Here is a 21,684-nt window from a genome sequence, read left to right as displayed (position 1 = left end):
AAAAGTCATGTTTAGTTAGATTTTTGAATTTTATTATTTTACTAAAAATTTGGTTTCTTCCGTGTCATCCACGGTATCTCGGTGCGCGCCATCCTGATGTTGGCGCGAGACACCTCGTGGACCCTGATTCCACACCCTGTTTGGTGAGTAATCCGGCCTTTTTTTTTTCTCCTCCCCAAATTCCCGTTTGTTGGCCTTTCGCGCCGACTGTGTATGACTGTCTGGAAGCAGGTCTAATTCGTTTTGAATTTGACTTGTGTTTCAGACAGGGTCGAAGTGCTGGGGAGACAAATTGCTCCCAGCTCGTGGTCCTGGACCTCGAACTCCGAGTCACGTTAGAAGAGATATTTCCCGAACCGACGTCTTACCGTGAAGACCCGGGTGATAATGTAAAATTAACATCTCCCCCCTTTCTATCTACGAACTACATTAAAAGAATGAGTAGCCTACCAGCGAGCAGTGATTTAAGAACTTAATCCTCAAGAACATGTAGAATCAGGGAAACTAATTATCTATGTAATCATTGGACGAATCAAATTTTGGTGTGATACTTCTAATTTTTAAATTTTTGTTTATAATCGTTCGTTGTTAAAGTTGAATATGTGTTGATCTTGATTGTGATATCAGAATAATGCGAAAACAAAACTTCTTCATAATAAACCAGGCAAACCTATAGACCAAACTACTTATGTAGTGTATTTATTTATCACATACCTTCTTATCTTTAACGATCCACTAGCTCCCAAGTTGCTTGTGTGTAGGGAGTTCCAAATTGTCTTGTTCTCCACCTCGTGCCACCTCTGGTGAATAACTTTAAATTGCTTAATATTTTTGATTCCAGCAGTTTGCAAGGTTTTTTTTTTGTTAATTTAAAATAATATAATTTTAGGGCACGAGGGGCGTTACAAAACGATAAAACAAACACCAAAATATATTTTTTTAAATATATATTTTTGAGTTACTGTGCATCATTAGCTACTTTTGTGTCTCAGACAATTGATTGTTTCGAATATCAAAACTCGAAACATGTTCACAGGCAAGTTAGGAACATGATAAACCTTTTAAAATAAAGACGATGCCTTTCAGACATTTTTTGGGATTACAATTTCTTCTGTTCGCCGTCGAAAGTTGAAGCCCTGGCGATGTTTCGACGGACGGTCGGGGTGGAGTTTTTTTTTATCGGGCCGTCTGATTGGCTGAATGTCACGTGGTTGACGGATCATCGTTGAGTCCAGCTTCAGCGGCAGAAAGTCGCTGCTCCTGGTGACGGCTTACGGGCCTCTGTGGAGCCGGCGAGCTAGGGTCGGCTCATGTCGACGCGCAACTGACGGATGGTGGAGTTGGCTATGTCGGCGACCTCGTGTCCCAGCACGTCGGACAGCGTGACCTTGACGTGGGCCGTGATCGGGTACACGAGGGCCTCCAGCAGCTTCGTGGCCATCGGCGTGTCCTCGAAGTCGAAGGTCACCTCCCTGCAGGCAGACAAACAAAAAACCAAACGCCGTTGCGAAACTGGCGCTGCCGCGCGGGATATGTTTGCTACACGTGACGGGAATTCCACATTAATTTTCACAGTAAAAAAAAATTGGCTGTCTGTAAAGTCGGTTTACGGACGATTGTTTAACGTGACAACGTCATAACAAAACATTGATGAAATTATTGCATACTTTTATGCATAAAATTGAATCTTTTTATTGAATTATTTTTTTGTATGGATACAAAGAAGGAGTGAAATGAAATCTACAATTTAATTGATAAATTTACTTTTATTTGCACTCATTAATTCATACATGTTTATTACTTTAACAAAGAGATTATTTTAACTATTACTTTTATACATGTTTGCTATTTAACTTCTTCCAATCCGTGTTATGTTGTTAAGGATAGGACGACGATAGGAAAAGTAGGAAACGAATGGGAGTGTTTCAAGTTTAATGTGCCTCGAAAAAGTCAAATCTATGGTTGTTCCAATCGAGTGTAAGAGAGATAGATGCAGCGCAAGCGTACAATGAGCGTAATGGGACAATGAGCGTAACGGGACAATGTGCGTAACCGGACACTTTCTCGTGCGGGCAGCCGGCGTTCATCGATTTATAAGACGTTATCACGTCAAAAGTTATTCTTAATGTATATGTAATACTGTATTTCCATAAAAAAAAAGGTCCAAGTTCTAAATTTTAATCATATAAACTGTAAGCGTGGTAGAGTTTTGGTTCAAGGTCACAATTAAAGAGTAACTCATACAGTTTTGGATAAGATTTTGTTTTGTTGTGATCTCGCTTGCAGCTCCACCTACGCAAAATGGCGACTCCTGAATGGCCCTTTCCCCAATTAGTAGAGGGCAAACCTGTAAACTTTATTTGTCAAGAGGATGGAGCCCCTCCCAATTGGAATCTCTTTGCACGAGAGTGGGTGAACGTCGAAGTCCCCTGACCGTTGGATTGGTCGTAATGGTCGAGACGACAGAGCTCTTTTCCGCTAGCCTCCACGTTCACCTGACATAACTACATTTGATTTTTTTCTCCTTTGGGGCTTTATAAAAGATCGTGTTTACGTTCCGCCGCTCCCTAATGATTTACCAGAGTTGAGAGACGGCATTGAAGAGGCTATTGCTTCCATTACTCCGAACGTGTTAACAAAAATGTGGGGAGAATTGTACTTTAGGATGTATGTGAGCCGTCTAAATAAAAGTGCACATATTGAACGTTTTTAAGAATAATTAAGTTAGTTTACCAACAATTTAATGTATGATTTGTTGTAAATAGTCTAAATTTAACTGTTTTAATACACTTTTGAAACTGGGTCGTTCTTTTATGGAAAATCTGTATATTGACTCATCGCTGACTATGTAACGCCGTGAGACAGCGGCTTTCTGCAGAATGCCAGTGTGTGGCGGGAAGTCGCCCTCCAGGGGTTCGGGACCGGCAGTCTGCAGGTAGCAGCTCTTGCTGCTTTACACACAGCAACACTTCCATGTTGTGATCTTCAGGACACAGCCAACTGTCTGGTCAGCTGAGTGAGGGTACGGGGCTGAGGCGGTGACTATGCTGGGTTGGTGGCCCCAGCCGCTGGTCATTGCCGAAGCCCTAACACCCTCCCGATCAAACAACAGGGAGTGATTCCTAACAGTTCTGTTTTTAAATAAGCTCTGGAATGTTTAATCACAGAGAACTGGAATGTTACACCCACCCTACCCTATTAGGGCGCATATGTGGGAGGTGAATGTGAGAATGCCGGCAGTAAGGTCGGAATAATCTGTGATCTTCACCCTTAACCACCTCTTCTAAACCAGAAAAGCACACTGAAAAAATATTTTGCAGTTATAACAAATTATTTCGTCAGTGTTGTGTTGACGTAATATGTATACAGCGGTAATATGTTTTTAATCATTGAGCGAAATAACTTTTTTGACGAGATTTTTTTTTTCTTTCAATAAATCGGTTATAATTTTTTCCAGGCTACGCCAAAGAAATTGGCATATTGTGTGTCAGTTGACGACCACAGATACTGTTCCCGAAACTTCCATTCGCGACTGTTTCGACGCATATGCTTCTCTGTTCCCCTGCGGTGTCTCCGTTGCTCCCATTTTACTATTCGCTGGATGTTTGATTGGATTTTACCTACTTGATTCTTTATTTGGAATTAGATTAATCCCTCTTTGGCAAAACTAACCTTGCCTACGGTTTGCAGTGGCGTTCGTCCGCGATTTCTCACAAAATTGATCGATTAATACTTGGCGACGCTGACAGAACTGTGGCCCCAGCCAGGAGGGTCTGCCGGCACTCTCTTGAGGGGAAGCCTTCTTTTGAAAGACGAGAGAGCCAAACTCCCGATCGTGCATCTGCGGTTTTCTTTTTTTGTTCATTGTAAAAAGTTAGGTTAGCTACATTATAAATACTTTAAAACATTGTGGACGGTTGATTTGGTTAGGATAGCTACATTAAAGATACTGTGAAATCATGTAAACGGTTTCCTAGCCCTGGATTAGCTACATATTAAAAAGTTATTCGCTAAGCAACCATAAAATGATTTTACAGTATTTTTAATGTAGCTATACTTACCTAATATAACCAAACATCCACAATGTTTTGAAGTATTTATAATGTAGCTAACCTATCGTAATCGACCGCAAAATTTAATGCCGCACCGGTTTATACCATGAGATAGAACAGGGGGAAAAAACCGAGCATGAACTTCGGGGAACTTAAGGTGTGACTCTCTCGTCTGTGAAAAGAAGGCTTCCCTCTTTTGAGCGGAAGCCTACAACTCACGTAGTTTCGGTTCCCTACCACGTTCGTGCAACTTCGGATTTCTCTCAAAAATTGAAATTAAAAAAAATCGAAGGTTTAGGTTAGGTTAGGTTAGGTCAGTCACAACATGCTTGTTTTCATTGGAAACTTCTGATTTAGCGGCTGAAGTGGCGTTAGTACCAAAACGCAAAACTTCGGAAATCTTCGGAAATTCTTGCAGGGAACCGAAACTACGTGAGTTGTAGGCTTCCCTCTGTTGAGACTCTACAGCGACGTGGACGTGACGGGTCGACATCGCTCGGCCGGACGAGCTCGACAGTCGAATGGGACGTGTGGGAGGTGGGCCGGAAGCGGGGCTCACCACTCGCCGGACGGCCGGAAGCTCCGCAGGGCGGCCGTGACGTCGGAGGAGTTGCTGACGTCGGCGAGCAGAGCGATGTCCACGTTCAGGAGCCTGATGTCCCCGCGCACCTTCCCCGGGCCCCCCAGGTCGCCCACGTCCGCGCGGAAGTCCAGCGCGTACTGTGGCACACCACAGGAGCTCGACTTTCAGAACAATGGTACACCAGCACGATATTATGGTACACAACATTCTGGACAATGGTACACCGACACGATTTTATGGTACATGTCATTCATAACAATGGTACGACGATACGATATTATGGTACTCGACATTCATAACAATGGTACACAGATACGATATTATGGCACATGGCATTCATAACAATGGTACATCGACACGATATTATGGTACGTGTAGTTCAGGACAATGGTACACCGACACGATATTATGGTAAATTACATTCAAAACAATGGTACACCGACGCGATATTATGGTACAGGACATTCAAAGCAATAGTTTACTGACAAAATATTATGGTACACAACATTCAGAATTACATCACACAGACAGACATTTAACATACACGACTTTCAGAAAAATGGTAAACTGGCAATATTATGGTACATACATTCAGAACAATATTATGGTACATGATACTCAAAACAATCGTACACAGGGTGACATTTATGGTACACTTCTCACAGAACAATGGTTCACTGACACAATATTATGGCACATGAAATTCAAAACAATTGTACACAGGCAGACATTTACGGTAAATGGCTTTCAGAACATTGGTACACTGTCCAAAAAATTGGGGTGCAAGACATTCTAAACAATGGTGCACCTGCAAAAAAATGTATGCTACATATCTGAGAAACAAAATCAGAGGTAAAAATAAATAAATCAATATAAATATTACCTCATTTTTTTTTTTACTTTTGTGTAAATTAAGGAACACGTTTTCATACATGTAGGCTAAATGAACTTTCATACTGATACGATAATACACTAGTTCATAAAGATAATAAACATGGGAACATTATCACACGATGTGCCGACCGAGTGCCAGCATCAAAGAAGACAGACTGTTAAAGTACAAGTCCCGCTGGACTCGGACCAATGGGAGACGTCGCGGGGCAGGGCGCGGCCAATAAGACGCCCCGGAGTGCGAGGGAGACCCACCGTCAGCTCCCTGAACCCCAGCGAGGCGGTGACGGTGGCCAGTCCGTCCTGCGAGGCGACCTCTGCGTCGCCCTTCCTGTAGAGGGACTCTATGCCGTGCAGCCGGCCGTGGTAGCTGTAGAGCCGTCCGTGCTGCTGCGCCTGCGACAACAGCCCCTCTCGCCAGGATAGTCCGCGCAAGAGTGCCCCAGTTCCAGCGGCACACGGAGATAAAAAGGGTTTGTTTGAATCAAACCTGGACCGTCCACAAACTCGCTAACTCTGATTACGGCAGAAATAATGCCCTACAATCTAATCGCAAATTCATTATATCATATTAACTCTACTAAACACATCATTAAGTCAATTTCTAAGGGCGAGCCGAAACAAAGTGACTAGATAGAAACTGTAGAAGTATTCCTAACGATCGTTACTTACGCTGAGTGCTGCCCACGCACCCGCCTGCACTAGCGACCAGGGTTGGTCTACGACATATCAACTCGAAAGTACGCCGAAGAAGACCGGGTTAACCAAATTTACGCCTTTATATAGCCTCGACATTATGTCGGCGCATGCGCAGCGTGGACAGGTCCAACTCAGGAGGGGTAAGGAAGGAAAATCGGACCTAGGGGAGGGGAATATCAGCAGTCCCGCGGCGGGCACTTCAAAATCCAAGTCATTGCGTCGGGCTGCCGGCTCAGTTTAGCAAAACTCGGTAAGTAACAAAAATAATTTGTTACACCTAACCAAATATACATTTGAGTTGACAAAATAATTTTGTTGGGGTCAACAGAATCTTTCCTACTACAAAATATTTGTTTCAATTAACAAAATATATTTATTTCGCCATATATAAACAAATATTTTGTTGAGGCAAACAAACCTTTCTCTCAGTGCACATTCAAACAGCTTAACTTAGACTATCTGCAACGAATCATCGATCAAATCAAAGGAAAACTAACCTAATTTTTCTTACAAATGAAGTAGCTTGGCTTCTGGGCTTTAGCCGTGTCCTTGGCGAATAATTATTTGCCAAAGGACACGGCTTCAAACCCAGAAGCCAATCTACTTCAGGCAATGGCCGTGAAAGCCTGCCAACATTATTTTTCTTACAAATGTTCAACCTAAGGTCCATTCCTTCCCACACTTTGGTTAACACGTCCGGAGTAATGGAAGCAATAGCCTCTTCAGTTCCGTGTCTCAACCCTGGCGGTGGAACGTAGACACGACCTTTTATAAACTTCCAAAGGGAATTAAAAAAATCGCATGTCGTTATGACAGGTGAACTTGGAGGCCAGCGAAAAAAAAAAAAAAAAAAACCTCTGTCGGCTTGACCATTACGACCAATCCAACTGTCAGGGATTTCGGCAATTAAACTTTAAACTAAACACTCGTTGAACTGAAATTACCGATACACTCTTAACAAACTGCAGAACACAAAATTCTTTAAGCTCAGTTGTCGCCATTTTGCGCAGATGGCGCTGCAAGCGAGAAAACAACAAAGCAGTACTCGCGCATGGCTTATCTAAAACTGTTTGAGTTACTCTTTAACTGTGACCTTGAACCAACACACTAAAAGGTTTGCCGTTGATACTATTAAAATATATAACTGGGACATTCTTTCAGGGACACACTGTATCATAAAATTTATTTTGGAATCCCCAGTTTTAAAATAACTTTAAACATTTATTAGTTTTCTTCGCGGATCATGTCACAGGATATTAGTGAAAACTTCGCTGTACTCAGACTTCTGAGTTTCGTGTTTCTTGACAAGGCAATGTCTACAACTACACGGAAACGTAAAAAACGGAAACGTACACGGAACAGCAAGAATTTTATGTTTCACTGCCTCTATGTCGCTTCTACAACGCACGGAAACGCAACAAACGGCAGACAATGAGATTTAAGTTCACTGTTACGAAAAATGTATTTATTTGAAAGAAAAAATTTACACTATTTTCTTATCTAATAAGAATAAACCGAAAAAGGCAATGATGGAACACTCTATGTCCTTGTACTTGGAACAATCATTAACGTATTTTTAAAAAGGGGGTTGACTGTAAAGTCGGTTTAGGTACGATAATTTTACGTGATAACGTCATAAGAAAACATTGATGAAAATTTGCATTTTTTTTAATTTTCAAATATTATTTACAGTTCTTGCAAATTTAATTTAAATAATTTGTTTAAATATAATCACGAACAATTAGTTAAAAAGACCGCATTAAACCTATGTGATATTATAGAAGATTTTCTCGCACGGTGGTTGGCCGGTTCTTGCACGCTCGGCTCAGGCGAAACGTGACAATCTTTCGTGCGTGCAGCCGGCGTTTATCAATTTATAAGACTTTATTACGTCAAAAGTAAACAAAACATAGCGTCCGTACGTGTCCGTGACTGCATGCGTGATATTGTGAATACTTCGTTCCGTGAAATCCGGTTCAGTTTCCGTGTCACTGTGGAACGGGCCTAAACAAACTGAACATGCGCTTACAAGGAAAATCAGTGTTTTTGTTAAATATTATCTGAAGCTTTTGTCTGCACTCTAATAGGGTTCCTGTATGTTTCTGCTGTAGTTAAGTAAACGCAGTCACCGTATACCGAATGAGATATCAGTTAAGTTCACGGACATCCCTTGACACCGGTGTTTGTACCAGCGTCTTGCCGGCTGCTGCAGAGAGTACACTCCACTTGCCCTAAAGTCATTCGACCTAAAATGAATTTCGGCTGAATGCCTGTTAGGTCGAATGACTAGTAGGGCAAATGACTTTTAGGTCAAGTGACGTTTAGGAGATATGACTTTTAGGGCAAATGACTTTTAGATCAAGTGACGTTTAGGAGATATGACTTTTAGGGCAAATTACTTTTAGGTCAAATGACTTTTAGGTCAAATGACTGAAGGATTATTTTAAATTTTAGTGACGTTTAGGAGATATGACTTTTAGGGCAAATGACTTTTAGGTCAAGTGACGTTTAGGAGATATGAATTTTAGGGCAAATGACTTTTAGGTCAAGTGACGTTTAGGAGCTATGAATTTTAGGGCAAATGACTTTTAGGTCAAGTGACGTTTAGGAGCTATGAATTTTAGGGCAAATGACTTTTAGGTCAAGTGACGTTTAGGAGCTATGAATTTTAGGGCAAATGACTTTTAGGTCAAGTGACGTTTAGGAGCTATGAATTTTAGATGAAATGACTTTTAGGTCAAGTGACGTTTAGGAGCTATGAATTTTAGGTGAAATGACTTGCACCGGCTGCAGAAAGCCGCTACTTGCCGGCGACCGAAGCAGCCGGGCACTTACAAAGTCGAAGGTCTCGTTGACGTCATTGATGTGGTAGGGATTCAGCTTGTAGGCAGAGACGTTCTGCCGAATGGCGGCGACCACTCTGTCCACCACGGAGTTGAAGTTGAGTGCGGCGCCAGCATCCGCTAGCCTGTGAAGGAAGTTTACAAACAACACGCGCACTTTGTGAATCTTTCCAACAGCTGTTCGATGTGGGTTACGGCATTAAGTTTTGTACTTTTTTTTTTAAGTGAAACTTCTAATGCGACTTCCAACAAGGTTGCGTTAAACGTTCAACGCTCCTGGGGAGGGGGAATAGAAAGAGACAGAGCGAGAGTGAATGCGTGGCACTCGAACGCATGCGCGTAGTATACCTGTTACAGGCCAGCATGCGCGTGGTATTATTGCTATGCAGCGAAGTAAACAGTGTGAGCGTCGTGAAATTAGCTGAAATACGTACTTGTTAATTTATAATATTCATTATTTCATTTACTTGTATTTTTAGTTTGATTTGATACACATATAATTTAATAGGGTAGTATTTTTTATTTTCAAATTTACTGAATAACAATTGTAAAAAATGAGTGAAAACAATCCCACGGACAATGCGACGGATTTAAGGTTATGTCAAGGTACGTCTCTTGTGAATATCAATTGATATTCCTATTTTCATTTCCACGTTACGAAGTTTCACTTCTTCCGCGCGGAGGGACTCCACGCACTATTTTTTTTTTTTTTTACATTTAAAACACCTATTTTTGAAGTGAAAACTTCTATGGGAAGGTTTGGATAGGGAGTAAATTCATGTGAGTCGTCATCGACATGGTCACGTGACGTGTTAACGATAACACTGTATCTGTTCCTATTAGTATAACTTATTGCGCTTTTAAATCTTAAGTAGGCCCTATACGATTACTGTGCAGTAAAAAGTGAGTATAAAATATATTAATATTCTCATATAGATATGTAGTTTGAATAACGAAGAAAACGGAGTCTTTGTAGCAATATAACCTAAAAATTAAGAACATCATTATTTATTTTTTTGGTGCCTACAATTACTATGCAATGCGTATTTTATAGTAATCTAGGAGTTATTTTACTAACGTGATAAAACAAATTTGTTGTATGATAATATTTTTTTCGTAAAAATTGCGAAAAAGTATTCACTTCTGTCGGCAGTCCTCATGACTGCTTTGAAATTTTTTTAATATTTGTCACTACATTATGTATAAATACTAGCTGCATTGCCCGGGCTGAGAAAAATGGATAGCGCGTTGTTGGTTGGGTGTTTCGGTTTTCGTTTGGCGTTCACCACGAAACACCAGACTAGCGTGTTTTTTTTTAAAGATTTTAAAGTTTTTAAACTACATATAATTTTTCTTTAATAATGTTCGCAGGCTTTCATGGTCATTGTCTGTTGTAGCTTGGCTTCTGGGTTGTAGCCGCGTCCTTGGCGAATAATTCACCAACGTTTCGGTTGACATTTTAGTCGCCATCATCAGGGAGAAGTTACCTAATGATTTTTTTTCTTTTTTCTTTTTACCGATAATTTTCTCTTTTTTTTTCCTTTACAAGAGTGAAAACGGCCAAAAACGCGTGTTTTTTCCAGGTAAATGTTCAGACGCGAAACATCTGGTAGAGATTCTCGAGGGGTTTTCGCATTGCACATTTATCTTCATCTCTCCGCCACGTGACGTCATGGTTACCACGCGGATGACGTCAGAAGGGAGACCGGCCAGTCCCGCCTCACCGACTGGGTGGGGCCCTCATGGTCTCCATATTCGATCACGGGCCCTGGACCCAGGATCGAAGACGGACAACCGCCCTTTCCCCCCCTCCCCCCAACACACAATTTTTCAATCACGTGCTACAATATAATTGTATGGTTACTTCTTACCGACACTCTTTTTTAGAATTTTATTCAACATGAAAATACAGGGGTAAAATTATGGTTACTATTTTTATAAGTCCCAACTAAGCTTTATCTATAAAAATTATTTTAACTTTAAAATAACCACAGCGAGTATGCATATTTATTTCACACGCTGAGATAAAAATTAAAATAAAAGAAACTTAAAATTAAAGATCTATGTAAATCATATAGACACTGGCTACTTATTATTAATAGCACTTATTTCGAGCTTTCTTCGGCCCTAAAATCATCTGTTACAATTAGGAAAAGTTAGGATTCGTGGCCGATCATCCTCAATTGCTAAATTGCTAAATTTTAATGGTTAAACATTTTGAAAAATAAGCGAGGCTGGGTCCTGGATCCAGGGGTCCCTTGTGGGGGCCATGTCTCCCCTGTTATCTCTGAAAGATTTGTGCAATGGGAGTGCATGACTTGATGTAAGCTTTTGGACATACGCCATTGCTAAGCACATGCATGTCTGTAGAAGAAAACTACAAAAAACACAAATGACAAAAACACAAATAAAGCAAAAAATAATAATGCTGTTGTCAGGATATAAACACCACACAATACTCCACAACAGGAATATGGTCAAAAAACAAAGAAACAAAGAAAAATGGACTAACAGAACGAAAAAAAAAAACCACAAATGATGACAGCACAAAAAATATTGAACCCTAAAAAAAAAAAAAATTCAGCACAACAGTTGAAACGAGACAAAAACACGACAAGACGAAAAGACGAAACAAACACAACAGTTTTCTAAAAAACAGAAACAGCCATGCGTGTGCTTTAGCAATGGCGCATGTCCAAAAAGCTTACATCGAGTCATGTCTCCCTTGCACTGGTCGCGTGTCCTCACCCGCACTGCGCCGCCGTAATGGCCGCCAGGCACGTCGCGAGGACGTACAGCGAGACAGAGCTCTTCATGGCGGTCTCCGTGTGAGGTCGGCCGTCCTCGGGAGCTCTCGCTGTCTTTATACCGGGCGACGCGCCTGTTCGTATCGCCCGCCCGGGTTGAGTGAAGTGGCATCACGTGTCCGGATGCCGCGCCGAACACTCCAGAGATAACGTCCACAAAGCAAGGGCCACACTCGCCGAGCGCAGCACTCGACGTACCGCGAGGAGAGAAACAATCAATCAATAATTTTTTTTTTATTTTAACTGTTTCCGAGCTGAATTACCGTGCGCGTAGCAACCACCATGGGATTGGTGTTTTTGACGTGACAACGTCTAATAAATCGATGAACGCCGGGCTGCACGCACGAAAAAGTGTCCCGTTACGCACATTGTTCCGTTACGCTGTGTCCCGTTACGCTTATTGTACGCTTGCGCCGCATCTATCTCTCTTCAACTCGACTGTTTATAAAGTGAAGTGAAAAAGTTAATGTGGTTTTAATTGCTTATTACAACAACAATTTCGGCAATAAAGGTTAATTATTCTTGCACTTTAAAAATCTGAATACTAGTATAATTTCAAGTATTTATTCTTTTATTATTAAAATAAAAATGATTCAATTTTATTCATAAAGTATGCAATCATTTCATCAATGTTTTGTTATGACGTCACGTTAAACTATCGTCCGTAAACCGACTTTACAGACAACCAATTTTTTTTTGACGTGATAACGTCTTATAAATCGGATGAACGCCGGCTGCACGCACGAAAAATTTGTCACGTTCCGTCTGAGCCGAGCGCGTGCAAGAACCTGCCCAACCACCGTGCGAGAAAATCTTTCTATGATATCAAACAGGTTAGGGCGGGCTTTTTTAACTAATTGTGCGTGATTTTTATTTAAACAAATTATTTAAATTAAATTTTGCAAAAACTGTAAATAATATTTGAAAATTAAAAAATTATGCAATTTTTCATCGATGTTTTCTTATGACGGTATCACGTAAAATTATCGTCCGTAAACCGACTTTACAGACAAAACCCCCTCCCCCCATTTTTTTTAAAATAAACCAGACATCTCATAAACATTAACAAAAACTATATTTTTAATCTTGATAGTCATAAAAGACATTCTAAACATCGAACATCGCACTACACACTATGCTAACTTTAGGAACATTAAAAACTGTTTTTTTAGACCGCGATAAATTCACATCTTAATTTAAAACAACATTAAAAATTTTAAAAAAATGGGTGCGTGTACTTATGTACGCGCGTTAGAAGATATACTTACTTGGCGTAAAAAAAGACTAACTTTAATTTTCCATTCAAAAAATTCATAGAAATAAAATAATTGGAGTGTTGTTATAAATACGGTTGGTAAAGTATAAATCAAGCAAGTGAAAAAATAAATAAATACTCAGTGTTCAATATTATTATAAACATGTGTATAAAATTATTTATTCATTTTATTAAAATAATCGAGGCAAATTTAATTAGGATGTTTATTCTAAAAAATATTATAAAAGTATTATTTATTAAATAACAATGTAACAATTTATAATGCAAATAAAGTATACATAATACACATAACTTCACTTATATAAATTAACTTGAACAAAATATAAACACAGTTTATATTACTATTATTTACAGTAAATATATGTTTTTAATTATATGGTCTGGTTTTCAATATCAATCACTGAAGTATATGATTTAAAAGCTTGTATATAATTCTTATTATTATGTAGCCTTTTTTCAATTTTGTCAATACTTGTTGAGTGCTGCGTGCACATCGTAAAAATGCACTCTCGTCATTTTTCATAAAGCACCTTAAACTTCAAAAACGGGTAGTTACGATTTATTTTAACATTTAAACTTCCTCCATTGATTTTTATGCAGATAACATCCATGCTTCCATGCAATATTTAAAACTGCAGAGTGTTTTGATCTGTAACGAATTTTTAATATTTAAGTAAGCTTTTAAATTTTTATTTTCAAAATTTTTATTTTGGCTTCATGACTTGTATACGAGAGTCGCTAGAGACGGACATAACGAAGATAATGCACGGGAATTGGGGGAGAAATCGGCCATGATAAATGACGGACAAAACCAACCAGAATTTCCCTGGCGTGATTTCAGGAAACCAGAGAACATCAAAGTCTCTGGATGGCTACCTGGGATTAAATTTCGGGTCGTTCCGAATGCGAGTTCAATGTTTCACCACTGCACCAGCTCATTCAGGGGGAAAAGTGGTCAAAAAATTGAAAAAAAAAAAAAAAATTATCAATAAAGTTTAAAATATCGTTTCATTTAAGTCAGAATTTCTCCTCTCGGTGACATTGAGTCAATGACTTGGTTCAACACAATGGACTTCTTCATCTCAGCACACTGTCTAATCTTATCTTGCAGAGCCATTATTTTTATATCTCAACGAATAATTTCGGTGTAATTTCTACTTGATATAATATGCTTGTGAACGTCACCACGAAATAGACATATATAAACCATACAACAAATAAAAAAGACATATATGACCTTAATTGAAACGTTCTCCCTCAATGTATTTGAAATGAATCAAAATTGAAAAAGACCTTAAATAATTTTGCGTATGTTATTGTTTTACTTTTAAGGATGCTTGGAGTTGACCACATACGTTTCTTGCAATGTTTTAAATAATATTGACAACCCATGCAAATATCTGCGGGTTTTTTTGGTGAAGATTATGAATCATCTTTTTGAAAAGGAAGAGGTCCCTTTGCTACTTTATTTAGTGAGAAGAGGTGGAATTATAACAAGAGTGTTTTGTTGTGCTTGCAAACTGAAAATGAAAATACACAAAAACATCATGTATAATTAAAATAAAGAAACAACTTTATTACTACAATGAACTATGGTAAATCTTCAACAGTAAATTTTTTCAACTTTTCTTATCGAAAAGAAAATTATCAAAATAGAGATTTCAGAAGAAGTTAATTTTTTTGGCATCGCTGGCTTACAAATAACAAAAAAAAAAAAATATTGGGTTTCTTTAGTGGGCTACAAATATTATATGACCCTGTCAAATATTAAATACGACCATATACATACATATATATTATATATATATATGCTGCAAAAAATTGCTAGTTTGGCATTTGGCTCAGCACAACTGAGTCATGGTTAGAGATGGTGACTCATCGGGGTGACTATTGGTCCTACAAACCTTTTTGTATCGTCGAAAGAAGATCGATCAGCACTTGACTTGGACAGTGACTATGTCAGTGATTCACCAGAAAACTATCAGGCCATGCCAGAAAACTCTCCTCCAAACTTAGGAGTAAGAAGAATATAAAGTTTTTTGAGAACTATCTTAGCTAAAAAAAAAAAAAAGTTGGTTCTCGATGAATAACCATTTGCTTATTTGAAACTTCCTAAGTTTATTGAAGTCATTTACCTATATAAGCGATAAAAGTATGATCACCTCAAGAGGAATCCATTTAGATGATCCATAACGTGGAGTCAGGGGTGGAAAATAATTAATGAAACATTTTAATTAGGAAGAGGCGAAGTTCAGGCCTCAAATCATGGACGTCGTGCAATTACACATATCCTTACCACGCAGTCTATAGTAAACGAGGAAAATGGGAGAGAAATGAAATAACCATTCAAAAGAAAGGTGTTTATTTGAAGCAGGGGTTACTGGTCAGGAGAGATACAGTGTATTTCGGGACGCCAGGAGCCGCAGAAGAACTAGGAGCCCATGAGGGAGTTCAGGTCGATGTGCATCTGGCTGATGGTGTTGTTGGCTATCTTGCCGATCTCGTGGCTCATCACGTCGAGGATGACGCCCTTGAAGACCTTGGTGACGGCGCCGGTGAGGACGTCCAGCAGAGCCTCGGCCACGGGGTTGTCGTTGTCGAAGTGCACGGTCAGCTCCCTGCGGCGGCAAACATCCACACTCGGTCAGCCTGCGCGTTATTTCGAACACGCTGAGGAGAAATCAAAATTCGGATAGCACAAACCATATCCCTACTAATATTATAACTTAAAAAAAAACATCCCACATAAATAATGTTCGCAGGCTTTCACGGTCATTGTCTGAAGTAGCTTGGCTTCTGGGCTGTAGCCGTGTCCTCGGCGAATGATTTCACCAACGTTTTCGGTACACATTGCAGTCGCCGTCATCAGGGAGCAGTTACCTACTGATGACTGTGCACTCGCACTGATGACTGTAGGTAACTGCTACCTGATGACGGCGACTGCAATGTCGACCGAAACATTGGTGAATTATTTGCCAAGGACATCACGGCTACAACCCAGAAGCGGAGCTACTTCATCCCATGTAAGTGTTCCCCATTCCAAGATACACTCCAAAAAAACACGCTCGAGACGTCTCACGAGTCAGCGGCCGGTGAGAAGGTTTGCCGTCAACCCTAGCGTGCACAGGACTTTGGAGTCTGTCGCAGAGGTCGATGGGCCTCTGGGAACGTCACAGCTCCCCCACTGGCCACTGTCTCGTCGACCGCTGAGCTCTGTCCCCTCACCCGTCGTCGGTGAGCTGGAAGGTCGAGAGGGTGGCCCTGACGTCGGAGGAGTTCCTCATGTCGGCCAGCAGCACCACCTCCACGTCGAGCATGGTGATGTCGCCGTGGACCTTGCCCGTGGGCCCCAGGTCCCCAACCTTCGCCGCGAACTCCATCGAGTACTGCAACAACGTGGCGGCTGGAAGCACTGACAGGTCAACAGGTCACTTGGAGGGTTCAGCGACACTTGTGCCAGACTTGGCTGTTTGTGTTCTTGGAGTGATCCTAGCAGTGAAGGATGATATATCGAGAAAACCTCACGAACGGGCAAATAAACAGAAAAGAAAGCCAAAATCAGCCTATGTCTGATGTCAAACGTAAAGACAGCACAGAGAATTCCGTAGAAGGAATAAGTCAGAAAAACATCACAAACCAGAAGAGACAATGCCAACGACAAGTAATAAGTTAAGATAAAAAAAACAACACTGGACAGCACAGTCAGGGGCACAACAACTAAATTTACTAAAGGGGGGGGGCAATATACCTTTTTATAAAGAATCATCGATCCCCCCCTATTGAAGCGGGGGTTACGGGTGTCCTCCCCCGGGAAAATTTGTATTTCAAGGTGGAAAAATGGTGCTATTTAAGCAGTTTTACTATCTAAAAATTGATTACACAGCACTTTCTTTGCCCCCGTTTGCCCCCACTTCAAGTTTTCAGAGGGGGGGGGGGGCAAAATACCCTTGCCCCCCCCCCTTGTTGTTGCGCCCCAGAACACAGTGACACAACGTATAACCCTCCGATGATACTAAACACCCTAATATGCCTATTACTTGTCGGGGCAGAACACACTATCGTCTCTAGCGAAGGCCAACGATGATATCTATTCGGCACTAGGCTGATGCCGTGAGGATGCGGTGAGGGTGCGAAGAGCTCAACTCTTACCGAGAGCTCCTTGAACCCGAGCAAGACCTCGACGGTGGCGTGCCCGTTCTGCACGTCTGCCGAGGTGTTGCCGTTCCTGAAGATGGTGTCGATGCCGTATATCTGGCCCTTCTTGAGGTACAGGCCACCGTGGATGATGCCCTGCAACACCACGTGGTCAGCTGCCTGTCGCTTCGTTCGCACGCCATGCGAGCACTGGCACATAGCTATGGCTGTAGGTACCAAATGTGGGCATCCACCACCCAACCAGATGGTTAATACATAGACACTTATCTGCTTATGTTCCGAATGTCAGGTAAGGAAAGTTTCGGCCATTGAAATAAATAATAGTCTTTTTTTTCTTCAGAAGGGCAGGTTAGGTTAGAATATCGTTACTAAGATGAAAGGTTGTTTATGTTAGGTTAGCATAATTTATAATATTCTATGACCGTAAAATATATCAATATTTTTAATATAGTAATTTTAACGAGTAATCGGAAAACTTCGGAAATGTTCGGGTGTGGCTCTCATCCCTGTAAATTGCAGACTTCTCCTTCCTTGTGAACCTATGACACAGCAGTTATGTTGTCCTTTATATAACCACTTTTCTCAAGGCGAGTTCTCGCCATAGACACTCTACAGTGGGCAGCTGCGATTCCATCCTCGAGCTTTGGGAGGGCGAATAACCGAAGAGTTTGGGGCGTATGGAATACATCCTAGTTACATAGTGAGTCCGAAACTTTCAAACAAAATGGTCCATTAAAATACTGTTTTAATGCATTTATGACGTCTTGAAAATTCATTATCAAAACTATGTTTTATCTTAATCTTAAGAGAAAAAAGTTTTAAAAAAATTACATGCAGTAAAGCATAACTATTAAATGAAAACTACTTAATTTATTTTTACTCAAAAAAATTTATTATTAACCATCTTGAAAGCTTGGGTGTGGCCTGGAGTAGATTATTTTTTAGTTATATCTACAATATCTTTTTTTAAGTTTTAGGATTGGTTACAGGGTAAAATGGGGGTATTATGGGATTTATTTCCTATTCCCCATTGTTCCACCCACATCATACCCACTGACCATGGGCATGGAGAACTTCGTGAATTCATTTGGCAAGACCACATAACATTACAAGTCTGAGACACTTTAGCAATCGGGTCAAAATTTGATCAGGCTTTTTGAGGGCTCCAAGGCAAAGGCGCACCTGCAGGGACAGTGGTAACTAAACTGTTGAGACCCATTCACTATTAAACAAGACTTTCTAAGAAATAAGATGTCACATAGCTTTAAAAACCACACAGGATAACAATCTCAGTAAGCCAGCATTTAAATAAATTTATAGTCCTCACATATGCCCTGAACTAAATGCAGCTCTGAATTCTTCACTCAAATTGAATACCGTGATGGGGCTAAAGCTTACGAATTTGAACGTGTCGTTGACGTCTTTGATGTTGTAGGGATTCAGCCCGTAAGCAGAGGCGTTCTTCTGGATGGATGTGATCACGGTGTCCATCACAGAGTTGAAGCTGATTGTCAGGCGGGGGTTGATGATCCTGTGAGGAACAGACAGGACATGGTCGTGTTAGCCGAGAAGTAGCTGCAGTGCTGACACCGCTGAGGTCGTGACCCTTATGGTGAACTACCAGACACTCATCCGCTTCACAGCACACTGCTAGAACTTTCAGTAAATTTACGGACTTTTCGAAGAAGAAAATAACCCAAATAACGGAAGAGTTCTTTGTTTTTTCAAATAACACAATCTTCGTAAAGACTACGCCGTATTTCGACCTACGGGTTGTATGTTTCGTTCTAAACGAAAGTAAACACACTCGTGAACAAAATAACAGTGTTAAGATCGAAGAGTGACTTAATCAATGTGATTTAACTTTGTGCGAAGAGTGACTTAATATGTTGTTGAATGTTTTGTTAATATACCGAGAATTTTTTTTTGGGTTCATATACAAAGTTAGTGAACTCAGGGTCCATAAATTAAAGAATATCCCTGGAAAATTTGTAACCAGTGTTTTTCGGAAATTGAAAGAGAAATTTTTTAACAGTGTACGTATTGAACCAAACTTTAATTTCAATCATCTGCGCATTTTTTCTTCAAGTGTGAATATACCATCCAGGAGACCTCCAGCCAATGGTAAACATTTAGCTCTGGTTCAAGCCAGGGAGCGAAATGGTATCTAAGTGAAGGGAACCCAAATAGCAGTTAACCACATCTCGATTTCGTGTAGAAATTTTTATTCTAGCCTGGCAGTCAAATTTACCGCTAATTTTTTGGGTGTATTATCATTGATTCTAATAACAGTTTTATGTACACGGATTAACACTCCTTATTGGAGAAATGTTTACTTTTAGAGGAAAAATAAAAATGACTATATACTGCAGTCGTTACTATAATAAAATTTCCTGAATTTTTTTAACCTATCTGCAAGGGGATTATGTCAAGCCATGGCAGTGTCATTTCAATAGGATTATTTTTTTTAAATTCTCCAAAAATGTTGGAATCATTTAACAAAAAAATATTGCAAACATTTTATCCGAATAGAGAATGCAAAGGTATTTGTTATATCATTTTAAAATATTCGAGAACATATAGCATGTTTTTGTAATTATAGTTTTCATAAAGTTCCAAAAACTATGGACATCGAAATCTCTCCGCGCCTGCATCTTGACATATGGGTAAGGATCTTGTGAGTTTGCTTTACATTAAAATAAAAGTCTAATGTAAATTATTTTACGTTGATTGACAACTGAGTTGTATTTGCCTAGAGCAAATGTGCCTAACTCGCTTCACTGCCTCTCCTGAAGCCAGGCCGCCAGTTGTCTACCCGTGTATCGCGGGTTGCCGAGCACACAGGCTACCTTTACTGATAGTCAACCAGCTTGTCGTGTATGTGCTGCGCGTTGTCTACCTCCCGGGTGTTCGCCACGTGCCGCCCTGACACGCAGCCGACCAACAGTTCCCCGGTAACAGATTAAAGAAGAATTTCTTTCAAATTTCTTCAGTTGGCCAACTGAACTGTTTCTGAAGCGAGGCCAGGACTTCTTACGTCAAACACAACGCGTTAACGTAGAGGTTACATAGCGTGACTCATCTTTAGTTGGCAGTATGCATGGATATTTACCCTCTCTTTCCAATGCACGTCTTCGGCCATTATCGTTGTCCTTGTTTCGGTGTGCTATGTTGCCAGATATAAGGCATAGAGCGCAAAGGTTTTAGACACAACTTTATAAATCATTGAAATTTTTTGTTTAATTAATCTGAAACACTGTACTGTATAAAGCGAACTTTGGAATGAGTATTTCATCAACGACATCAAAATATATAACAATCTACTTTTAATTGTTAGGAGGCGTAGCTGAAATACGCCATTTTGGTTTCAATCATTAAAAACAATTCTTATATAATTTAATATTATAAATGTTGACTCTGCTTCAGAAAAGCACATAATTTAATGGAATACCTTCTTATCTATAGTGAAGAACTGCTACACATAGTTTCTCCTGTGAAATAATAATTGGTGTTTAATTTTGAATAAACTTTTGTACTTTCAGAATTACTATAACTGTAATAATAAGTACAGTGCTGTAAACAGACACAATTTCGTGGTGCTATAAATATTCAAAAAATAGTAAAATAAAAAATTATATATTTAAAATTACTATAACAACGATGTTACATGAAACATGGTTCTTAAAGTTAACATCCTGGGTGGTATGCCTCTGGCAACAGTGTGAGCCATTCACGCTGTCCTGCAAACTAAGAGAGAGAGACACCATGTACCTAATGAGCTCTGTGTCTGAGCTTCTCTTCTCGACCGTGCGACTATCAGAACTCAGGCTGGCGTCATCAAGAGTCACCAAGCATCACCAAGTGTCACCAAACATCACCAAGTTTTATCAAGAGTCACCAAGTATCACCAGGTGTCACCAAGTATCACCAAGTGTCACCAAGTGTCACCGAGTGTCACCAAGGACTCACCCGCACTGAACCAGACCGCCGGCGACCAGGCAAGCAGCGAAGACGCCCAACAGCGCGGCACACTTCATGGTGACGTGAATCGACGACATGTGTTCTCTCCCAGGGCACTTGCGCCGCTTTATATCAAGCATCGGTCATATCCCGATAAGCGGCCTCGAAGGTCTCGATAATTCATTTATTTTTCATGTCCAGTGTGTCATTTCACCGCAGCGATAGTGTCGTATGGACAGGGATTATACCAGATAGATCACACCCATGAGGTATGTATGGTCTTTGGAAAAGAGGGTGGTAACCTTGAGAAGAGTAACAGAAAGGGAAAAATTGAGATGTACCTTATTTAACAAGTTCTAAATATACCAAACCACTTATTAAAAGCTACTAATATTTAAAAAAAAAAAAAATCTTATAT

The 21,684-nt window shown here is 40.2% G+C and overlaps 2 protein-coding genes across 2 annotated transcripts; both read right to left on the bottom strand.

Moving 5' to 3' along the window:
* Nucleotides 1-671: 671 nt before the first annotated feature.
* Nucleotides 672-11,971, bottom strand: LOC134536247 (uncharacterized). The gene is made up of 5 exons (XM_063375942.1): nucleotides 11,817-11,971; nucleotides 9,061-9,193; nucleotides 5,782-5,922; nucleotides 4,612-4,772; nucleotides 672-1,472 (listed from the first exon to the last, which is right to left on the bottom strand). Exons 1-5 carry the CDS (start codon nucleotides 11,882-11,884, stop codon nucleotides 1,298-1,300), a joined length of 678 nt encoding a protein of 225 aa, XP_063232012.1. The 5' UTR covers nucleotides 11,885-11,971; the 3' UTR covers nucleotides 672-1,297.
* A 3,525-nt stretch (nucleotides 11,972-15,496) lies between these two features.
* LOC134536357 (uncharacterized) lies at nucleotides 15,497-21,406 on the bottom strand. Its single transcript, XM_063376110.1, has 5 exons — nucleotides 21,276-21,406; nucleotides 18,705-18,837; nucleotides 17,301-17,441; nucleotides 16,377-16,537; nucleotides 15,497-15,769 (listed from the first exon to the last, which is right to left on the bottom strand). Exons 1-5 carry the CDS (start codon nucleotides 21,404-21,406, stop codon nucleotides 15,583-15,585), a joined length of 753 nt encoding a protein of 250 aa, XP_063232180.1. The 3' UTR covers nucleotides 15,497-15,582.
* Between the last annotated feature and the right edge of the window lie 278 nt (nucleotides 21,407-21,684).

The sequence above is a fragment of the Bacillus rossius genome, chromosome 10 (assembly GCF_032445375.1).
Source record: "Bacillus rossius redtenbacheri isolate Brsri chromosome 10, Brsri_v3, whole genome shotgun sequence".
NCBI classification, from domain to species: Eukaryota; Metazoa; Arthropoda; class Insecta; order Phasmatodea; family Bacillidae; genus Bacillus; species Bacillus rossius.
Note: the sequence above shows the minus strand (reverse complement) of the source record. Positions and strands in the feature narration are given on the sequence as shown.

What these genes read in the sequence shown, in the direction of transcription:
- LOC134536247 (XM_063375942.1), bottom strand. Translation starts at nt 11,884, where the DNA reads ATGAAGAGCTCTGTCTCGCTGTACGTCCTCGCGACGTGCCTGGCGGCC. An exon ending in ATTACGGCGGCGCAGTGCGG is followed by an intron (nt 9,194 to 11,816) that starts GTGAGGACACGC and finishes CTTCCTTCACAG; the next exon opens with GCTAGCGGATGCTGGCGCCG. An exon ending in TGGGGTTCAGGGAGCTGACG is followed by an intron (nt 4,773 to 5,781) that starts GTGGGTCTCCCT and finishes GGTGTGCCACAG; the next exon opens with TACGCGCTGGACTTCCGCGC.
- LOC134536357 (XM_063376110.1), bottom strand. Translation starts at nt 21,406, where the DNA reads ATGCTTGATATAAAGCGGCGCAAGTGCCCTGGGAGAGAACACATGTCG. An exon ending in TCAACGACACGTTCAAATTC is followed by an intron (nt 17,442 to 18,704) that starts GTAAGCTTTAGC and finishes GTGGTGTTGCAG; the next exon opens with GGCATCATCCACGGTGGCCT. An exon ending in TCGGGTTCAAGGAGCTCTCG is followed by an intron (nt 16,538 to 17,300) that starts GTAAGAGTTGAG and finishes ACGTTGTTGCAG; the next exon opens with TACTCGATGGAGTTCGCGGC.